The sequence below is a fragment of the Somniosus microcephalus genome, chromosome 32 (assembly GCF_052327205.1).
Source record: "Somniosus microcephalus isolate GS21.2 chromosome 32, FLI_Smic_1.0, whole genome shotgun sequence".
Lineage (NCBI taxonomy): Eukaryota > Metazoa > Chordata > Chondrichthyes > Squaliformes > Somniosidae > Somniosus > Somniosus microcephalus.
The window spans coordinates 15,594,077-15,615,174 of NC_141018.1; the positions used below are offsets into that span (position 1 = coordinate 15,594,077).

Sequence of the window (21,098 nt, forward strand, 5' to 3'; positions counted from 1 at the left end):
TGGGGCTAAAAATAAACTTACCTTTAAAGTATTTAAAAATAATAAACCTGTGGAAAAAAACTGCTTTTTAAATGTCTAACTCCTCCCGGGAAAACCTAGAAAAAAACATAAGTTTGATGCGCGCGCGCAGCCTCTCCTGCGCACGCGTTCGACCTCTTAACCCCTGCTTTCAGGGGAACGGAAGTGCCGGTTTACCGCGCATGCAGGAAACCGGCACTTCCATTGGGCCTACGGGTGAGTACCCCGTGTGTACTCACCTGTGGAGACCCGAAGTTCTGGGCCAATGTATTATTCTGCTGCTAAGATACAGCTGTTCACCTTTAAGGCCACAAAGTCCAATTGTTCTCCACTAAACACAGCTTCAGGTCAGTCAGAGTTTAATTGTTGTTTGGTGAGGAAACTTGGCACACTGAAAAATGTTGGTGAATTTCAACCCCCAGGTCCAAAACGCCCAGCCTTAGCAATAAATAACTTTTTTTGCATTTGTAACAAACTGTGATGTCTGGCACAGCCATTGCATATATCAAACAATGGCCCAGAAATTTGGGTCGGGGGCTTCCCGCGGGTGCAAGCCCCGACCTGCACTTACCTTGCGCGCCAGCCGTTGAACTGTAGGGCCCCGTGGAATTTCGATCCGGGGCCTGGTTCAGCTGCCGGCGCACAGTGCTTGCGTATCCCAGGGGCGCAGTTCGTTCGATGCGTCCCCTGGGATCACGTGGGCCATGGGCAGCCAATTGGAGCAGGGAATGCTCCATTCATAAGTCTGACAGGAAGTGCTGTCAAAACTTGTAAATACTACGGCCCCAAAATAGCACTAAACCTTCAAATAAATTTATTTTTAATCACATTTTTTAAATAAACTATAAATTACATGAAATAACTATTTTAAACAATCATTTAAATTTTTGAAAAAAATAATTTGATATTCTAACGGGGCTAAAAATAAACTTACCTTGCTTTAAAGTATTTAAAAATAATAAACCTGTGGAAAAAATGTTTTAATTTTAATTAATTCACCACTTACCTTGTAAAAAGCAGGCCTTATGCCTGCTTTTTATATTTCTAAATTCTGCAGGCTTACCCTCACGGAAAAACCTGTTTTAAAAAAAAAAAACCTAAGTTTGATGCGCACGCGCAGCCTCCTCCGCACACGCGTTCGACCTCTGAACCTCTTCGTTCAGAGGAACGGAAGTGCCGGTTTCCCACGCATGCGCAGTGCATGCAGGAAACCGGCACTTCCATCGGGTCTACGGGTGAGTACCCCGTGCGTACTCACCCGTGGAGACCCGAATTTCTGGGCCAATATGTGATGGTGTCCCAGCTATTTACATATTACCTTAGTCTCTTAGGAGGTAGAAATAAAGTTTTAGTGTGAAACAATTCACCTAAAATATTAGTTGCTAAAACCAGGGGAATCTGTCCAGCTAAGTTAAAAACAGGGGGAAAAATTCAGTTGTTTGCGCCTCCTGTTAGCGCCTTAAGAGGGTGCCAAGTGGGGCGCAAAGCAACTAGCGCCCGGGCGCAGTGATGTTTGCGCCGCTCGCGAAATTAACTAGACATTTTGCGGCGGTGCTAAACACTACCGCCACGATCTCCTGCGTCCGCAGATCGTGACGTCAGTCGAGTGCGCAACGCCCCGTTAGCGCCCCGGACTGGAAATTGAGTGGTGCCCCCTGCCTTACCGCCTGCCGCTAGCAACGACAGGTTGAGGGGAGCGTTATGCTGTCAGAAAGGGACTAGGGGAGCACTATTTAAAGGCGACCACTTCCTGCCTTTTTTTGTCGGTGACATTTTTGCACCACGCATTCTGAGAGAGAGAGAGAGAGACTTCTGGAGAGATTCAACGCTGTGTGAAGGAGTTCTGGGTACTGAGCAGCGCTTTGCAGGTTGATTTTGATCTGCCCTTGTATCGATTTAGAAGAGACTATGGGGTCTGCACTCTGAGCTCTTTCCCTGGTTCTCTCCATTGTTCTTTCCAGCAGATTTGATGTACAGATCTCTCCAGGCTGAGATTCAAGCCGAGATTCAAGGCTGCAATGAGCAGGATGTGGATGGAGAGCAAGATCAACCCTCCCCTTTAAGATACAAACAGAAAATGCAGGAGAAACTCAGCAGGTCAAGCAGCATCTGTGAAGAGAGAAACAGAGTTAACGTTTCAGGTCGATGACCATTCGTCAGAACTCCCCTTTTAAGAATTGGACGGTGCCAGTGTGTCTGTGTTCCATTGCTGACTGACATCACATGAGCTTCACCAGCGCTGTGAGGTAGCGCCTCGCTCCTCAGCCTTAGCACCTTAAGAGAGGTGTGTAGCGCCTGATTTAGCGCTCCAATCACCTCCAGGGGCGATAGGGGCGAATTTTGCAGTCGGAGGTGATAATTAGTGCCGGGCGCTAAACTTTGCGCCCGGCCAATATTAGCGCCTCAAAATGGGCGATACCGAATTTTTCCCCCAGAGCATCTTAACGCCTAAAGCTTTAGAAGGTAAACAAGATGATTCATGTAACCACTTATCATCTCCAATAGGCTGTTAACATCTCTCCAAAAACATTCAATAGCTTCTATTAGATCAGTGGGAGACCTCCACATTTGTCTTGTGCAGATGAAATACTCAAAAAAATGTTAGGTAACAAAAAGTGTCATGTGTATCAAGTATTAGTTACCTGAAACGTGGAATTTTCCTTTAAGTCACAGCAATTTAAATGTCTTCACTGGCTGACCGAATTGATTGCTCTTTTGCAGATAACAATGAATGTATCACTGAAACAAGTATGTGTGGAACTAAAGGAGTGTGCCAGAATACCCCGGGCAGCTTTCTCTGTGAATGCCAACGTGGATTTTCACTAGATCAAACTGGCCACAACTGCGAAGGTAGAGTTTGAATAGAACCAGAAAAAATATAACTGGATAGCAATCATTTCAAATAATTTTGTGCCTTTTATCCAAACTCCAAAAATGTCATTAATTATAGGTTGAGTTCCAAAGCTAACTTAATAAACCATAACTATTATAAAAATATCCTTGCAAAACTATCCAACTTGTACAGACAGACGATTAACTCTAGCAGTAAATATGAAGCCACTGAGATTTGAAATGTGAACTATTAAATCATATTCAAATTATTTGTGAATATTTACACATTCTCATTGATGTAAATTTCACGTTGAAATATGTTTGATCATTATTTTGGCTGCAGCTTTTTCTCTGTACATTAATACAAACTGTAATCGGCTACTGCAGTTGATAGGATTCAGTCCTTGATTCAAAATGATGCTGTAAATATTACTGACAGAAACAGAATCTGCATTTCACAAGTTCTTCTCAACAGTCAAAAACCTTATCATTGCCATTGAAGGACTTGAAATCCCCACCAATCCATAATGCTCAGTTTATGAATGCTATACAGGGCGCTTATTTTTCAAGCCAAGAATGTGGTTGCTTATGTCTACAAGAACCCTGAGGATTACATGTATAGCAGTAATGTCGGGCAGGTTTAATCTTTAGCAGTTTTCATTCATCCATGTAAGTACTTTGTTTAATTCAGTTGAGTTTGTTACCAAGACTACCATCATCAGGCTGCGTGTTATGTTTTGGCTGGGTCAGACACCATACTCAGAACAGACTGCTTTGAGTTGGCCAGAATCAGGGAGAAATTACAACAGCTGACTCTAACTAACATCACTTGGGAATAAATCTTATTATACTAGTCTCATAAAAGTACAGCCAAAATAACCCACATAACAGCTGAATCTTAGTGACCAATCTGAACTTTATTGTTTGCTATGTTAGCTCATAAATACTCAGCAGGACATTCGCTAGAGGTCTGCAGCAATGGAAAATTTTTAACAAACAGAAAAGTTGTGCATATATTAACATATACAGAGTAATTGTAATAAATTTCAATCCTACAAAAAAAAATTCCTGTTGAGTGTATATATTAACTTAGGAGTGTAGCTGCTAAATGTGTGTGTGTTTTTTAATGATTTGCCAGATCTTGATGAATGTGAGGGAAGCCATCGTTGTCAACATGGCTGTCAGAACCTAGTTGGTGGATATCGATGCGGCTGTCCACATGGTTATCTACAGCACTATCAATGGAATCAATGTGTTGGCAAGTAGCTCATTGCTCAAATTGTGTTACGAAAGCAAATGTTTTGAGTGAAGGAATCCTATGATTATTTTGTTAACAATAAGTAACTCTTTCCCCTCAGTTTTAACTTCTTTTTCAGCACTCCCACCTCCCTACTTAGAACAAACTGGATACCTATATGGACACTGTCAATGCTGCCCCAATTTACTATTTTAGTTGGACAAATTAGCACTCTCTGACAATATATCACCCCGCCTCTGCCAAAGATGGTGCACCGTATCACTACAGGATCCTCCATCTGGTAGTCAAGCAAAACCCGTGCATCTAGGGGAGCTAAAGATTTGAACCCACGTTTCTGACTAGTAATCTAACACTACCACTAAAGCTACTGGTGCCCACTCCATATAATTTTATATATTTAGTACTGTGGCAGGCAACATGTTGTAAGGCAGAATTCTCCTTATTCAGTGTCTAGGAAAGCTTAGCACTGAAAGATTAATTTTCATATTTTAGAAAATCTGGGATTTAGAAAGAACAGGGCACATTTTGTGATCATTGTATCCATGCATCTACTGACAAATCATTGAAAACAGACTTCTCTGAGGTTCCATCATGCCACTATTTGATACTGTACCTGCCAAAGTGTAATAGCTTCTTGCAAAGGACCAAGACAACTATTAAAATAGCAGAAACAAAGCATTTGGTAGTTTTAAAAAGTGCTTTAGTTAGTGTGGCTATGAGAAATCATATTTTCAACTAATCAACACATCAATCTATTGCATACAGCCAGTGCCTGCCTGGTGTAATACACCCAGTTTGTGCCTAAATTGAAGTTTTAGATAATGTGTTAGCCAAAGGGTAGTCACTTTACAATCTGAAGATTGAAGGAAAAACTTCTGCTTAAAATATACTTCAAAAAAATAATTAGTCATATAACTTGCATTGCTCAGGGCTCATGGGAATTCTGTGGTAAAAATAGATGGAATTCTTGTACAAGAGCTTTCTTACTCAGCACTGAAAAATCTGAGTTCCACGTTACTTTAATATCACTGTTTTCTAGAAACAGCCTCTTCATAAATATGTCACCACAATGGCCTAGATTTTGTGGTGGTAATAACAGCGAATTATTAACGTTTGCCGTCATTACCCCTCTGAAACTGACCATTACTTCAGGATTTAGCCCCCACACAGATAAGCGCAGAAATCCTGAAGTTGCGGTCAGCCATTCACTGCTCCATCACAGGTTGCGCTGTGGAACTCCCGATAGCCGGCAATCAGTGAAATCAGTTGAACTGACGAAAAATTAAGCTTTTCTAATCTAATTGCGCTGTTACTAAACACCCCATTAAAAGTTAAGCCTTGTTGGAATCGGTGTACCTGGGGTTTTAACGGCATATTGACTGTTGAACAACTGTTCTGGCCCTGAAAAACAAGTTTTATAGTTATGGAATGTCAGATTTCTCCATTATTATAGAAAATTACTAGACTTAAAATAATTTTTTTTTAAATATTTTTTAAGTTTGTTTATGATATTTCAGCTTCTACCTTAACCCCCGTGTTTATGTCCCACTTTTTATTTTGCTCTCTAAAAATTTTTTAAAGTTAATTGAATTATTGTTTTTTATTTCCTGGTTTGCTGTCTGTGAGAATTCTTCATTGTGATTGGTTGCTTAGACTGCTTGATGATGTCACTGCTGCATCGCACTAGAGAGACCCTTTTGACAGTGCTACAGTCAATTTAACATTGGGGGGGAAATTCAGTTGGCTGCGCCACCCGTTAGCGCCTTAAGAGGGCGCTAAGTGGGTCGCAAGCCAACTGGCGCCCAGGTGCGGCACTGTCCACGCCTCCCGCTAAATTCCGCGGGACGCTAGTGGTGGCGCTAGCCGTTAGCGCTGCACCGCCACCGATGACGTCATCGGTGTGCTCAGCGCCCCGCTGACGCCCCGGCCGCGATATTTGGAAGCGCCCCCTGATTTACCGCCGGATGCTATGTCCGATCGGTTCAGGGGGGCCTACCTGCGGCCTGGGAGGCGCAAATTAAAGGAGAGGTGCGGGGCGGCCATTTTTGTTGTTGGCCGCCTGCCAGCACCTGCCTACGGTCCCGTCCCCGGCCTCCTGAACCACCCCCCCCCCCCCCACCCCACGGAGTGCCGGCTGCTTTCCAAGAGCCCGGCACTTCTCCTCGGTGCCGGGCTCTTTTGCCTGCACTCGCGATCCTCGGGGGCCCAGCTGGGCCCCAGATCGCGCTGCACAAGGCCCCTCCCCTTTAAGAAGGGGAGGAAGGCCTGCAATACCGCAACACGCTGCGGCACGTTGCGCCACGATATTCAGTCGCAGCGCCCCAAGAGGGATGTGGGGCGTCTCCAGTAGCGCCGCGCTTCCCTTTGGGGCGCTACCACTCAATTTCTGGCGGGCGGCCGCGAATGCTTCCGGGGCGCTACTTTTAGCGCCCTGGCGAGGCTGGCGCCCCAAACAGGGCTATACTCAATTTCTCCCCCCCAATGTTTTCGCCACAGAGAATGCAAGATCTTTGTGGGCAGCTTTCTTCGTGGTCAGCAGTGATCGCCGTCGCTTTGCCGCTGACCGCAAATTCCAGGTCAATGTTTGTATGATCACCATCTGACCAATTTAATGCTAATTGTGAACAGCTAACATTGGCAGGTGTTGATTCCCCCTTCCCAACAGAGCCATATTTCTCCCATCTTCTGGACAATGCCTAACTCTGGCCAGAGTAGGTGTGTCTCTTTGCGCTCTCAATCCAGTGTAATCTGACAGTGGGAAAAATATATTTTCCTGGACCACTTTACCTTGAGGCTCCGGAGGGGAAAATGATGACAATAGAAAATGCTGGAAAAACTCAGCAGGCCAGGCAACATCCGTGGAGAGAAATTAGAGTCGACGTTTCGGGTGAACCCTTTTTCAAAACTGGAAAGGAAATGAAATAGATCGAAGGCAGGGCTGCGATTGAACAAAAGAAGTAAAGAGACATTAAGAGGTATTCAAAACCAGACGAGATGGTAATAGGATCATGACCTCGGCCCCTATTACATTTTTACCTATTTTTTTCCCACCCCTTTGTTTTGGGTTTTCCCACCCCCCCCCTTTCCTTTTTTTTCTCTCTCCCACATGGCAGCTGTCTCTCATTCTGCCAGTACACTTCACACCTAATCTGAGCTGTCTTTTGTCTCCACTAGTCCTATTACCATCTCGTCTGGTTTTGAATACCTCTTAATGTCTCTACTTCTTTTGTTCTATCGCAGCCCTGCCTTCGATCTATTTTATTTCCTTTCCAGTTTTGAAAAAGGGTTCACCCGAAACGTCGACTCTTAATTTCTCTCCATGGATGTTGCCTGGCCTGCTGAGTTTTTCCAGCATTTTCTGTTGTTATTTTGGATTTCCAGCATCTGCAGTATTTTGCTATCGTAAAATGATGACAATGTTGGGATATGATCTGCCTGGCCGCATTAGCAATACTAATTGGATCAGGGCATACAGCATCGATCACCTAGATTGGTTGTTACTAATGGGATGTCCTGCACTCAAATTAATCAGTAGTGCTGAAAGCAGCCAATGACAGTTTACTGTGAACAGAACCTCCCCCTTCTTTTGGTGCAGGGAAAAAAATTTAAAAGATTTATTCTTAACCACAGCTCCATAAGCACAACTAGCAGAGCCAAGATTTTACTAGTCAAGCAGAGCAAAATAAATTCTCTCTGCAATTTCTAACTTAGAAGCCCAGGAATGAATAACTTAAAGTTGTATGACCCAGCACAAGTAAAGATGGACAACAAAACATTATTCACAGCCTTTTAAAGATGTACCTATTCTATTTTGAACTCGCATACTTAATTTTTTTAAATTACTTAATAGCTGTGCACATAGCCTTATTAAAAGCTGTGCAAAAAACTTATTTACAGTTATCTACCGTATTTTAATTAAAATGTCTAAAATTTTACACCTAATTTTAGGGAAAGTACAGTTTTGCTACTAAATATTCAGGTATTTAAAGTTGTTTAATTAATTTAATTTAAATTTGGACAATGTGTTTTACTTGAAATTTATTTAAATGCTTTCAAACAAGTTTAGTTAAAATTTGGGCAACTGAAGCTGCTTTTATATATTGGTGTCAGTGCGGTATGTCCCATGCTGATTACCACAGGGTCATGCTGGACTTCAGCCAAGGTGAACCTAGCAGATTGACATGGGTTTGCTGCTTACTGCGCAAGATCCGCAATCCAGGATCCAGTGACACAAATACCACACTGACACCAATGTAAGAGCAGCCCTAATGTAATAAAGCAGTGGTTTCAAAATATTTCTTTGTGGTGACCTCCTGCAATTAATGGTGCACTCCTGCTGATAGCCTTTAACTACTGACACACTCCTGCTGATACCCTTTAACTACAGACACACTCCTGGTGACCCCCATACAACTACAGACACACTCCTGGTGACCCCCCTACAACTACTGATACACTCCTGGTGACCCCCCTACAACTACAGACACACTCCTGGTGACCCTCTACAACTACAGACACACTCCTGGTGACCCCCCTACAACTACAGACACACTCCTGGTGACCCCCCTACAACTACAGACACACTCCTGGTGACCCCCCTACAACTACAGACACACTCCTGGTGACCCCCCTACAACTACAGACACACTCCTGGTGACCCCCCTACAACTACAGACACACTCCTGGTGACCCCCCTACAACTACAGACACACTCCTGGTGATAGCCTTTAACTACTGACACACTCCTGCTGATACCCTTTAACTACAGACACACTCCTGGTGACCCCCATACAACTACAGACACACTCCTGGTGACCCCCCTACAACTACTGATACACTCCTGGTGACCCCCCTACAACTACAGACACACTCCTGGTGACCCCCCTACAACTACAGACACACTCCTGGTGACCCCCCTACAACTACTGATACACTCCTGGTGACCCCCCTACAACTACAGACACACTCCTGGTGACCCCCCTACAACTACAGACACACTCCTGGTGACCCCCCTACAACTACAGACACACTCCTGGTGACCCCCCTACAACTACAGACACACTCCTGGTGACCCCCCTACAACTACAGACACACTCCTGGTGACCCCCCTACAACTACAGACACACTCCTGGTGACCCCCCTACAACTACAGACACACTCCTGGTGACCCCCCTACAACTACAGACACACTCCTGGTGACCCCCCTACAACTACAGACACTCCTAGAGACTCCCTGCAATTGCCAACCCTCTTCTGGGATCGCCTGTGAATATTGACACTCTCACGAGGAGTACAAACTAACACACTGCTTAGGACTCTATCCTAAGTTCCAAAATGCAGTGTCATGTACCCAAAGAGAAACCGTGTCAGAGCAGAAAAGGCTTTTTTTTTTACTAGTGTACAGCAACTAGAAGTAACATTCTAGTAACTCAACAAATATGGAAACCTAATGACAGGCAGCCCGAAATATGATGAACTTGGGAGCCTGCTAATATCCCCTTAGGGTATGGGGACCCCCGTTCGTACATCTAATGCAATAACAAACAGTATTCCGTTCATTACTGTGTGCCAAAGTGAAAATTTATCTGGACTACCATAGATGTCACCAGCTATCAAGATCAATGCACACCTTCTTCCATTGCAGTTTTGGACAGAAAAAGTTTTTTTTTTTTCCCCCTGAGTCTTACAAATGAAATGTACAGGAGCCAATTTAGGTAATAAGCACAAAATTCTATCATAGATTCTACTGCTGCCTGATCCCTGGGCACTAGAACAGAAACAAACAGATATATTCTGCCTTTCTGGTGCATGAAATGGTGTAGAGTAAAACAGAAAGACATTTGTCAATGGGATATGTAATACAGTTAGAGGTTGCAACCACAAATTGAGTTAAATTACAATTTTTAACATTCAACTGTTAGTCAAACTTCTTCCTTTGGTTCACGACATGCTTCGAGTAAGCTCGAGACACTTGATGGTGTATACAGAACCGACTTTATTGATATCTAGTATAGGTGATCGGCCCAACTAGACACAGATTGGCTTTGTTTTCTAGTTATATCTTTTGAGTCCTCTGAAGAACTATTGATCCTTTATACATCATATTTTTCCTACATCAAAGGTACATGTCACAGAAAAGACCTCATGACATATCTATTACTGAATCCTTTGAAGACAGTCTATTCATGTAAACAATTGTAGCTACTTCCCCCAAACAAAACTTCATGGCTTAACTGTTCTCAAATCCTTTGAAGAATAGGCTTTATTAACGGTTATCTTTCCATACTATAGCTAATGGATCCCTCTACCTATATTTATTACACTAGCTACTAAGTTATACTTTAATCACCCTAGTTTTCCTAGTCACTTATTTCCCTGTACAAGAATTTCTTGTACATAATACTCCGACATCAAAAGCAGAAGCCAAGCTATGCTTCCTCCTGTGACACCCAAAAGCTATCTTGTTTATATTGTAAAGCCTGTTAGTCCAAGATTCAAGGAAGTTTGATTATTAACCCTTAACTCCCCAAGATGTCCAACATGATAACTCTCCAGGATGTCCAACAATAAGCATCCCCAAAAATACTTTACAAAAATGAGCCTGTTACAAACAGCAAACAATGTAAGAATTTAAAGAAATTAAAGCTATTTCTAAAAGGCAGCACAGAGGGACATGGGGCCACATCCATGCAGCCACACACTGGTGAATTCATGGCCCCAGTCACACTGTTGTGGAGATGTCAAGTGGAAGCCGAGTGATTTCTCATAGTGAGGGCGAGCAAAATCAGAGCAAAAGAAAGTAATTCCCAGGCCATACTTTGGTAGCCAGTAAGGAAACATCATTGACATTGGCTTGGAAACAAGTTATGCTCACCCATTTGGCTGGAGTTGGAAGCTGGCCTGGGGTGATGAGTGAATGGGAAGAAAAATAGAGGTAAATTTATCATCATTAAAAAATTGCCTTTAAATCCTTTATCTCCGAAAGGATGGTGAGAGCAGATCCATTAAATCTTGATAGTTGACATAATTGTTCTAGTGCCAAAACAACAAACAGATTTGATATATCTTAAGCCTAGCACAAATTATTTCCCAAGTACATCTTTACTCTGTAAATAACTAGGGCCTCACATTCTTCACTGTCAAGTTATGTAATTTATTTGAGGATACATCTCCACCAAGGTGTGTTTTCAGCAGAGAATACATTTGACAGCTGAATTCTTAATGCTATAATCTTACAATGGCTGCTAAGAGGATAGTCTTGTGTAATTTGCTTGTCTGAGCATTCTCGTGGTAGAGCACCTCTTTAGACTGTCTCTAATCTGCCCTAAATCCTCAGCAGAAATTGTCAACACTGAAGTTACATTATGCAAATTTTTTCCAGTTCTCCTGGAAATGCCTTATGAGAAATTGGCTTCACTGCAGTCGAGGCTGGGAATTGATAAGTTGCAGAATGCTTTAAAACTGCCCAGCAGTGCTGTTAAATACATCATTGCAAAACTCAAATAAACCAATAAACAATACAGAAAGGAATAGTGCGCAAAAATTATTAAAATGCAAATTACTGGGTACAGATGCTGGAAATGTGAAACAAAACTAGAAAATTCTGAAAACACGCAGATCAGTCAACATCTGCGGATAGAACAGATAAGTGAACGTGTTAGGTGATATTCCTCTTCAAAACCATGATTGATCTGATGTGTGTTTCCAGCATTTTAGGCGTGCACACAAAATTCTGGTTATAAAACAAAAATTGAGTTGGAGAAATGGCTGTTCACTCAAAAACTTTAAAAGGGAAGGGGAGCGTGACCCTCGGAAATGTTGCTGCTGTTCTTGTCACATGGCCACCTAAGAATTTAAATCTTTGTAATGTATACCTCACTTTTTTTAGATAATTGTCTCATGTTTTTTGTTCTCTGGAGACTGGCAATGCTGTAGTTTAATTTTTGCTGTCTGCTCAATTGATGAGCAAGTGTGCCAAACTTAAACATCCCTTGGCCATGGTGGGGGTGGGGGGGGGGGGTGAGGGAAGATGTCGTAAAGGGTGTGCCTGTTCTGCCCAGGGCACTTCACACAGCATGTCTCTGTACACTGCTAGTGGACTCGGACAAGCTGGAATATCTCTTTGTCAGACAAGAGTATATTTAAGAATGTTACCTTACATTCTTGTTGAGGTTGAGCAGTTTACACTGAAGTTACTTCTCCAACTTTCAAAAACTGTTTCCCTTTAACGTAAGTATTCTGTGCATCATCAAATTATCGCCATATAATCACCCCTTCAAAATACCCTACTGAGTTCAGCATTGGCAATACAATAAATTGCATTTGATGTGCATAATTGTAATGGTTACCCAATTAGCAACTTTTGAGATCATTACTCTAAACTGTTCAATGACAGTATGATCCATAGCTATGATTTTACAACCATTTTTCACAAAGGTCTGATAAATTACTTCTAAATATATTTATGATGTGGAATACTAAGGCATTGTAGTAACCTGGGCTGTTTAGTGCTTGTGAGGTCCACTGTTCAAATCAAGGAACTCTATAAGGAGGAGTGAATAACAAAGTGAAATAGGCCAAGATATAAAGAATAGGGTGATCGAATCATAGACTCGTAGAAATTTACAGCGCAGAAGGATGAAAGCTAATAAAAACAAGAAAGACTTCCTGTGTAGGAAGTGTAAAATAATCTAGTCTGGGGAGAAGTACAAGCCTGTGACAAGAAGGCAGGCAAACTCTGAGACAGAGATCAGCGTAACCCAGGCAAATCAAAACAAACGGGTGGAAAAAGAAGGGGAAAATGGGAGAAAAAGAGGCAAAGACATTTAGTGGGTAAGGATGGTGAGTGTCATTGACTATAAATGGAGAGGTGGGGAGTAGAGGACAGGAGCATGTTCAAAGCTTTTAAAATTAGCCATCAATTCTTTGCTTAATAAATATATGTGCAATGCATTTATTGAGCAAGAATTCTTGATTTATTGCATAAACTGTCTTCCTGTAGTCGACCAGCAGAATCTTAGTAATATTATCATTATCATCACTTGCAACATAAGAAGCATGGAGAATATTTACAAGTATATGGAGCATTGATGAGTCTTCACTAGTACCACAGCGAGCTGGCTTGAACAGAATTGAATCCATTTCCCCACATCTATGTAATAGAGCCTTTGCAAAGTACAGACTACTGATGTTAAGGTATTTGTCTAGATTTAGTTTCAGTGCATCTTAGTGAGTAAGGCTTTGGCAGTCTTCTACATTTAATATTTCAGAACTACAACCTGCTTCAGTAGAGGTAAAGAAGATACAGCACAGGAAAACCAGATATCTGGGACCTTCTTTCAAGAACCAGTTTGAAATATTATCAGTTCTATTGAATTTTAGAACTGTTGGTACAGTGGAACTTAATTAATTGCTATAATGAAGTCTTTCTATCTGGTTGCTTTTTTAAATGGTTTTAATAAAACAACCTACATGACCCCAAAAGTTTATTAAAAAACTACTATCCGGTCACGTATCAGAGTACAAAATCACATCCATTATACAGTAAAAGGAGTTTGCATATTACTTTGACCATTGATACAGCATTACATATTCAAATGAAATTTGTCTGAAATTACTCACTGATCTTCGGGCCCAACTCCCATTAATCTGACAGACTAGCCTTACATCCACTGGTCTCCTGACATGACTTAGACTTTCAGAAAAATCTTAGCAAATAATGTGAACAACTGAGGTCAGACTGTAGAGACTGCATCCACTTAACGTGACTGGACACTATCCATCAATCAGTAATGGCACTAAGTCATTCAGTTTCACAAAAAGATGACAAAGTAGAGGCGTTTGTTACATTGTAGTTCGCACAGCAGTAACTAATATTTAAAACCTACCAGTGTAGTTGCTTATTTGAAGGATGAATTAAATTTTCTGTGTTGGGTAGGAATTTCAGTATTACAGTGCTTATACTGGTCTATTTTTCCTTTTAAAGCTAACTCAGGGACAACTGTTTTTTCTGTTTTCAGTATATTTCTGCTAAGTAGTTCATAGCCTATCTAATAGAGCTGATTGGTGGGTAGCTGTATGCTGTTTCTTGTTAAGTTTATTTTTGCTAGATTACCTCCATAGTCTGGTAAATTGAGGCATGGCAGGGCAGCTCAGTCCCGTGATTTGCACATCCTGTGCCAAGTGGGATATCCTGGACACTTCTTGCGGCCTGGATGACCACGTGTGCAGAAAGTGTCGCCAACTGCAGCAACTTGAGCTCTGGGTTTCGGAGCTTGAGCAGCAGCTGGCGTCACTACGGTGCATCCGCGAGGCTGAAAATTACTTGGGAAGCACATTTCTAGAAGTGGCCACCCCGCAGCCTCAGAATGTGCAGGCAGAGAGGGAATGAGTGACCACCAGACAGAGAAGGAGGACCAGTCAGGTAGGGCAGGAATCCCCAGAGTGCATCTCGCTCGCTAAGCGGTTCACAGTTCTGGAAACTGGTGGGGGTCATGGCTCCTCTGGGGAGAGCAGCCAGAGCCAAGGCCACGGCACCACGGGTGGCTCAGCAGCACAGCGGGGGGAGGAAGAAGAGTGGAAGAGCAATAGTGATAGGGGATTAATTGGTTAGGGGAACAAATAGGCATTTCTGTGGATGCAAACGTGACTCCAGGATGGTATGTTGCCTCCCTGGTGCCAGGGTCAAGGATGTCACTGAGCTGCTGCAGGGAGGAGGGTGAACAGCCAGAGGTCGTTGTCCATATCGGTACCAACGACAGAAAGAGGGATGAGGTCCTTGTCCATATCGGTACCAACGACAGAAAGAGGGATGAGGTCCTGCAGGCAGACTATAGGGAGCTAGGAAAGAGATTAAAAAGCAGGACCTCAAAGATAGTAATCTCCAGATTACTCCCGGTGCCACGTGCTAGTGAGTACAAGAATAGGAGAATAGAACAGATGAATGCATGGCTGGAGAGATGATGCAGGAGAGAGGGCTTTAGATTCCTGAGGCATTGGGACCATTTCTGGGGAAGGTGAGACCTGTACAAGCCGGATGGGTTACACCTCAACAGAGCCGGGACCAATTATCTCACGGGGAGGTTTGCTAGTGCTGTTGGGGAAGGTTTAAACTAGCTTGGAGGGGGAGGAATTTATGAAATGTGTTCAGAAGAATTTCCTTGACCAGTATGTTCTTGGCCCAACTAGGAAGGAGGCATTGCTGGATCTGGTGCTGGGGAATGAGGTGGGCCAGGTCGACCAAGTGTCTGTGGGAGAACACTTGGGTACGAGTGATCATCGTATCATAAGATTTAGATTAGCAATGGAGAGGAGCAAGAAACAATCTAGAGTGGAACTTCTAAACTGGAATAGGGTTAACTTCAGTGGGATGCGAAAGGATCTAGCCAGGTTAAAATGGAACCAAATAACTGACAGGAAAAACTGTAACAGAACAATGGGTGATCTTTAAGGAGGAGATGTTCCAAGTACATGCTAGGTACATTCCAACAAGAAGGCAACCAAAGCAAGGGCTCCTTGGATGACGAGGGAGATTGAGAAGATGATGAAACAAAAAAAGAGGGTGTATGATGAATGTCAGGTGAGTTCTTCAAGGGAGAACCAGACCAAATACAATAAGTTGAGAGGGGAAGTGAAGATGAAAGTAAGATTGGAAAAGAGAGAATGAGTAGAATGGCGGTTAACATAAAAGGGAACCCAAAAATCTTCTATCGGCATGTAAACAGTAAGCGGGTAGTAAGAGGCAGGGTGGGGCCTATTAGGGACAAAGAAGGTGATATATGCTTAGAAGCGCAGGGCAAGGCTAGAATACTCAATGAGTACTTTGTATCGGTGTTTACTAAGGAGGTGGATACTGACAAAATATGGAAAAGGTAGAAGCAATGGAAGAGGTGAAAATTGATAGACATGATGTACTAGAAAGACTGGGTATGCTTAGAGTGGCTAAATCGCCTGATCCAGATGGCTTGCATCCCAGGTGGCTATGGGAATTGGGGGAGGAGATAGCAGAAGGGCTTGCCATAATTTTCCAATCTTGCCTAGATGCGGGGGAGGAGCCTGAGGATTGGAGAGTGGCAAATGTGACACCATTGTTCAAGAAAGGGTGTAAGGACAATCCTAGTAACTACAGGTCAGTCACTTTAACATCAGTGGTGGGTAAAATTTTAGAAACAATAATCAAGGAACTTGGAAAGGTTTAAGCCAATTAAAGCGAGCCAACGCGGATTTGTAAAAGGCAGATCGTGTTTGACTAATCTAATTGAATTTTTTGATGAAGTAACAGGGAGGATTGATGAAGGGAATGCAATGGATGTTGTCTACATGGATTTTAGGAAGGCGTTTGACAAAGTACCACATAGAAGGCTGGTTAACAAAATTGAGACTCATGGAATAGGTGGGTCAGTGGCAGCTTGGATAAGGAATTGGCTTAAGGACAGAAAACAGCGAGTTGTGGTAAATGACTATTTTTCAGACTGGAGGATGGTAGACAGTGGTGTTCCCCAAGGGTCAGTGCTGGGGCCACTGCTTTTTTTGATATATAAAACTGACCTGGATATTGGAATACAGAGTAGAATTTCTAAATTTGTCGATGACACCAAACTTGGGGGTGTGGCAAACAGTGAGGATGATACCAATTGACTGCAACAGGACATAGAAAGGCTAGCAGAATGGGCAGACAAGTGGCAGATGGAATTTAATGCAGAGAAGTGTGAGGATGCATTTTGGCAGAAGGAACAGGGAAAGGCGATATACACTTAATGGCACAGTTTTAAAGAGTGTGCAGGGACAGAGGGACCTGGGAGTTAATGTGCATAGGTCCCTGAAGGTGGGAGGACATATTGAGAGAGTGGTTACCAAAGCATATGGGATCTTGGGTTTCATAAATAGAGGTATTGAGTAAAAAAGTAGAGAGGTTATGCTGAACCTTTATAAAGCACTGGTTAGGCCACAACTGGAGTATTGTGTTCAGTTCTGGTCATCACACTTTAGGAAGGATGTGAAGGCACTTGAGAAGATGCAGAGGAGATTTACCAGAATGGTTCCGGGGATGGGGAATCTTAGCTGCAAGGACAGGTTGGAGAAGCTGGATTTGTTTTCATTAGAGCAAAGGAGGGGTGATTTGATAGAGGTGTACAAGATTATGACGGGTTTGGATAGGCTAGACGGGGAAAAGCTGTTCCCACTAGTTGATGGTACAAGGACTAGGGGACACAGATTTAAAGTTTTGGTCGAGATACAAGTGGGACGTGAGGAAAATCTTTTTTATGCAGCAAGTGGTGAGGACCTGGAACTCGCTGCCGACGGGAGTGATGGAAGCGGAGACACTCAATGTTTTCAAGGAGAGACTGGATAGGCACTTGAGGGAAATAAACTTGCAGGGCTACGGGGATAGAGCGGCAGGCATGGGTCTGACTTGATTGCTCTACAGAGAGCCAGCACGGACTCGATGGGCCGAATGGCCGCCTTCTGTGCCGTTATGACTCTTTGGGCGCAATCTTACCTTTCGGTGCGAGTTGGGAGCAGGTCAGCTGACTTGCGGGTTCTGATCCCGCCCCCAATGACGCACAGACGTAATTTTACGTCAATTGGCCTTGTTAAGTCCACCCTGCGGGCTTGCCGGCCAATTAAGAGAAAGCTGGTGTCAGATGACGTCAGTTGATGACACTTCATCTGCCGGTTTTCTTAAAGGGGACACTTTTTTTTGACAGATGGTTTTTCAGTGTTTGACAGCATTGAAGTGCTGCAAACACTGCCAATCACTGTACAATGGTGAGCCCTTGCACCCAGGCTCTCCAGAGACTCCTTAGGATAAAACAGATGGCAGCTGCAGGTGAGGCTCTCCCAATGAGGTGAGACTACACAAACACTTCAAACCTTGTTACCTACAGAAAAGTATAAATACATTAAAAATGATTTTCCCAACATTTTCTTACCTCTGAAACTCACCAGTGTACCATTGAATCCTTCACACCACTTCTGCAGCTGTCATCAATGCACAAACCTTACAGTAGACCTACAGCACGCCACAGTTACCCTGGCGTGGTGTCCAGATGTCAGGAAGCCCGCGGTCGACCTGGCAAAATTGAAAAAAGCCTCTTAACTGCCTGTTAACTATCTGTTAACAGGCAGTTAAGTGCCTATAATCCTCTTCCCGCCGCTAGGTGTCGGGTCTCTGCGCAAATCGGGGACCCGACACTTGGGAAGATTGTATGGAGGCGGGTTGACAGCGGGTTCGGGACCCACTGTCAATCTTTGCAATTTTGCCAACAGTCCCGCCTCCAAATCCGCCCCTTGAGCGCTGATAAAATCCCCCCCTATGACTAACAGTGCAGTGGTGCAATACATTAGGATCCAACACGCAGAATTGATCCCTCATGGCATCGTATTGCTAATCTCAGCTACCATGCCTTGATGCAATCAGAAAGATGAATGATAGTCACCTCTAGTGTAGTTCAGAGCAGCATCAGTGGATGCCCAAAAGCAGATTTCACATTCACCTTTCAAGGCAGTAGGTGGGGATTTGACACCTTAATGAAAAAAAATTAAAGAAGTTGGTTAGGAGATTGTCTTTTACACTTAAAATATAGCAAAGAAAACAATTCCATAATCAGCAACTGCACAAAAACACTAGAATCATTCAAAAGGATCATTCTGAAAGTGTGTGCAGGGCTGGTAATGTACGTCTATATGTGTTATTAAAAGTCTCATGGCGCACACTTCCTGTTCACAAATTTTATTACCGTCACAATTTTTGGACTTTTTTTTTGGTCGATATTTAAATTGCCATGTCAACATTTCCCATCCAATTTTGCTATGTCAACAATCATAATGCAGTTGTAGGCTCTGGGCATTATGTAGCTCTGTGGAGCATGTTTCTATAGTGTCTCTCCTAACGGTCATCATCTTGCCTATTTAAAAAAAACTTATATTCATCAGCTTACTGTCAACAACACTACGGGCAATTCATTAGTATTAAATTTTATCTTAGTGTTGCACTTGTATTTTTTCCTAATGTATTTGTCAAGCTGGCATTAGAAATGAGAGAAAACAAATTTTAAAAATGTCTAAATCTGAATCTTCATATTATTTAAATAATTGTTTCAATATTTTCTTGTCCAACAGATGAGAATGAATGCATGAATTCTCAAATTTGTGGAGGAGCTTCATGCCACAATACACTGGGAAGCTACAAGTGCCTTTGTCCAACGGGCTTCTCCTTTGAGCAGTTTTCTGGGTCATGTCATGACGTAAATGAGTGTTCTTCCTCCAACAATCCATGCAACTATGGCTGTTCAAACACTGATGGAGGTTACTTATGTGGCTGCCCACCTGGATACTATAGAGTTGGCCAAGGGTAAAAGCCAGTTAGCATTATAAAATTATTGCAACTTCAAAAAACTAACTCCTTGACTGCCTTCTAATAATTTTGCTAATGTAACTCTAAGCAATAATTTTATTTTCTATACAGATATGAGAGCTACACTTTCAATCATGAATGCTTGGCAATTAATTACAGATTTCTAATATCAAATTAGTGCTCACAATTTGGGAGTAATGTCCAATTGCATTTTGTAAAAGAAAATCGCATAATGAGCGTAGATTTGGACGGATGTGAGTTTCTGTACCTATAATTGTAGTTTCCATGCAGTACATTTTCGTCTTCATCGTCTAGATAGTAATCTGGAGGAACAGATAACCCGCCCTTTATAGAACCAGCCAGGTTTTCAATTAATTGATTTCAATAAAATTAAAATCAAGCAGATTCTACAACAAGCGGGCGCCCAATCCACTCTGTCAGATTACCACCCAGGTGGTGGAGACAAAAATCTACCCCCATACCACTAATACTTTGCAATAGTCTATAAATTACTTAGTATTTAACATTTTCTCACTAGGCACTGCGTCTCTGGAGTAGGATTCAGCAAAGGCCAGATGTTTCCAATAGGAGGTGACACAGAGGACAACAGTCTGTCACCTGAGGTGTGTTATGAATGCAAAATTAATGGCTACCCAAAGGGAAGAAACCGAAGAGCAACAAATGAGAAAGAAGCTATGATTTCAAATGATGCAGAGGTAATTGATTTCTGCTTATTTTTATGTTTGTACAGCAACAACTGCCATTGTATTGTCAGAAGAGAGCACAGATCATACTGTAGCAGGTGTATTTCTGGACATTTGAAAGCGTTCACTACAACTTTAAACTTGCTGTGGCATCATGAATTTGCCACAATGACTCACTTCAGCAACATGTGGTAGCTTGGAATATTGTGATATGTGTTTGGCCCATTATCCCTATCCCCCCCGCCACAAGTTTTTGATCTTTTCCATGTTGCTTTAAGAAGAATGGCAAGTGAAGAAGAGGTGTTCCCAGAGAGAAAAAGGGAAGAGTAGAATCAGTAAGTGTTTGTTGGGCCATGCTTGTATATCTTCTAGCAGCTGGTTCAGAGCTGCTTTAGCAGAGGTCTGGCAACAGGTCATCCCCTGTCCAACCCACCCCCCCCCCCCCCATGTTAGATGCAAGTGTTATGTGAGATGGGGAGAGCAGGAAAGGGGGAAAATATTTACAAGGGGCTGCACCATCTCAAAAAAGGTTAAAGAAGATTTGCCTCTATTTCATTTACTAAAAGCATTTAATTGAACCCTATTACAAATAGTGGGGTGTAGTCCTGCCAAAAGATGAAGTTCCTGCAATCTCTTTTCTACTTACATTACTAAAGCATTCTTAATTTCAGCAGAAGTATCCCTATAGTCAAATTGTTTTAAATTACAAAATCAAAGTAGAGCCAGGAAATATTTCCCGCTCTGACTTCCTTTTAATTTTCAATGCATGTAGCAAAAAATCTAACATCTGTTCCAATCAAATTCTGCCTGAGAGCCTTTTTTCCTTAAATTGATCTTATGCATGCCTCTTGCCTTGAGTTGTAGATCAGGGCTGCTTCAGGCCATCATACCCACAGCAGCAATACTTAGATACATCACTTTTTGGAATAAT

At 42.6% G+C, this 21,098-nt stretch overlaps 1 protein-coding gene across 1 annotated transcript in view; it reads left to right on the forward strand.

Annotated features, from left to right (window-relative positions):
- Window positions 1-21,098, forward strand: part of LOC147097290 (fibrillin-1-like) — a 465,058-nt gene that overhangs the window by 439,698 nt on the left and 4,262 nt on the right. Inside the window, exons 61-64 of the mRNA XM_085972115.1 lie at window positions 2,740-2,868; window positions 3,989-4,108; window positions 19,229-19,460; window positions 20,002-20,179. Of these exons, the coding sequence (XP_085828241.1) occupies window positions 2,740-2,868; window positions 3,989-4,108; window positions 19,229-19,460; window positions 20,002-20,179 (659 nt within the window). The remainder of the gene's footprint in view (window positions 1-2,739; window positions 2,869-3,988; window positions 4,109-19,228; window positions 19,461-20,001; window positions 20,180-21,098) is intronic.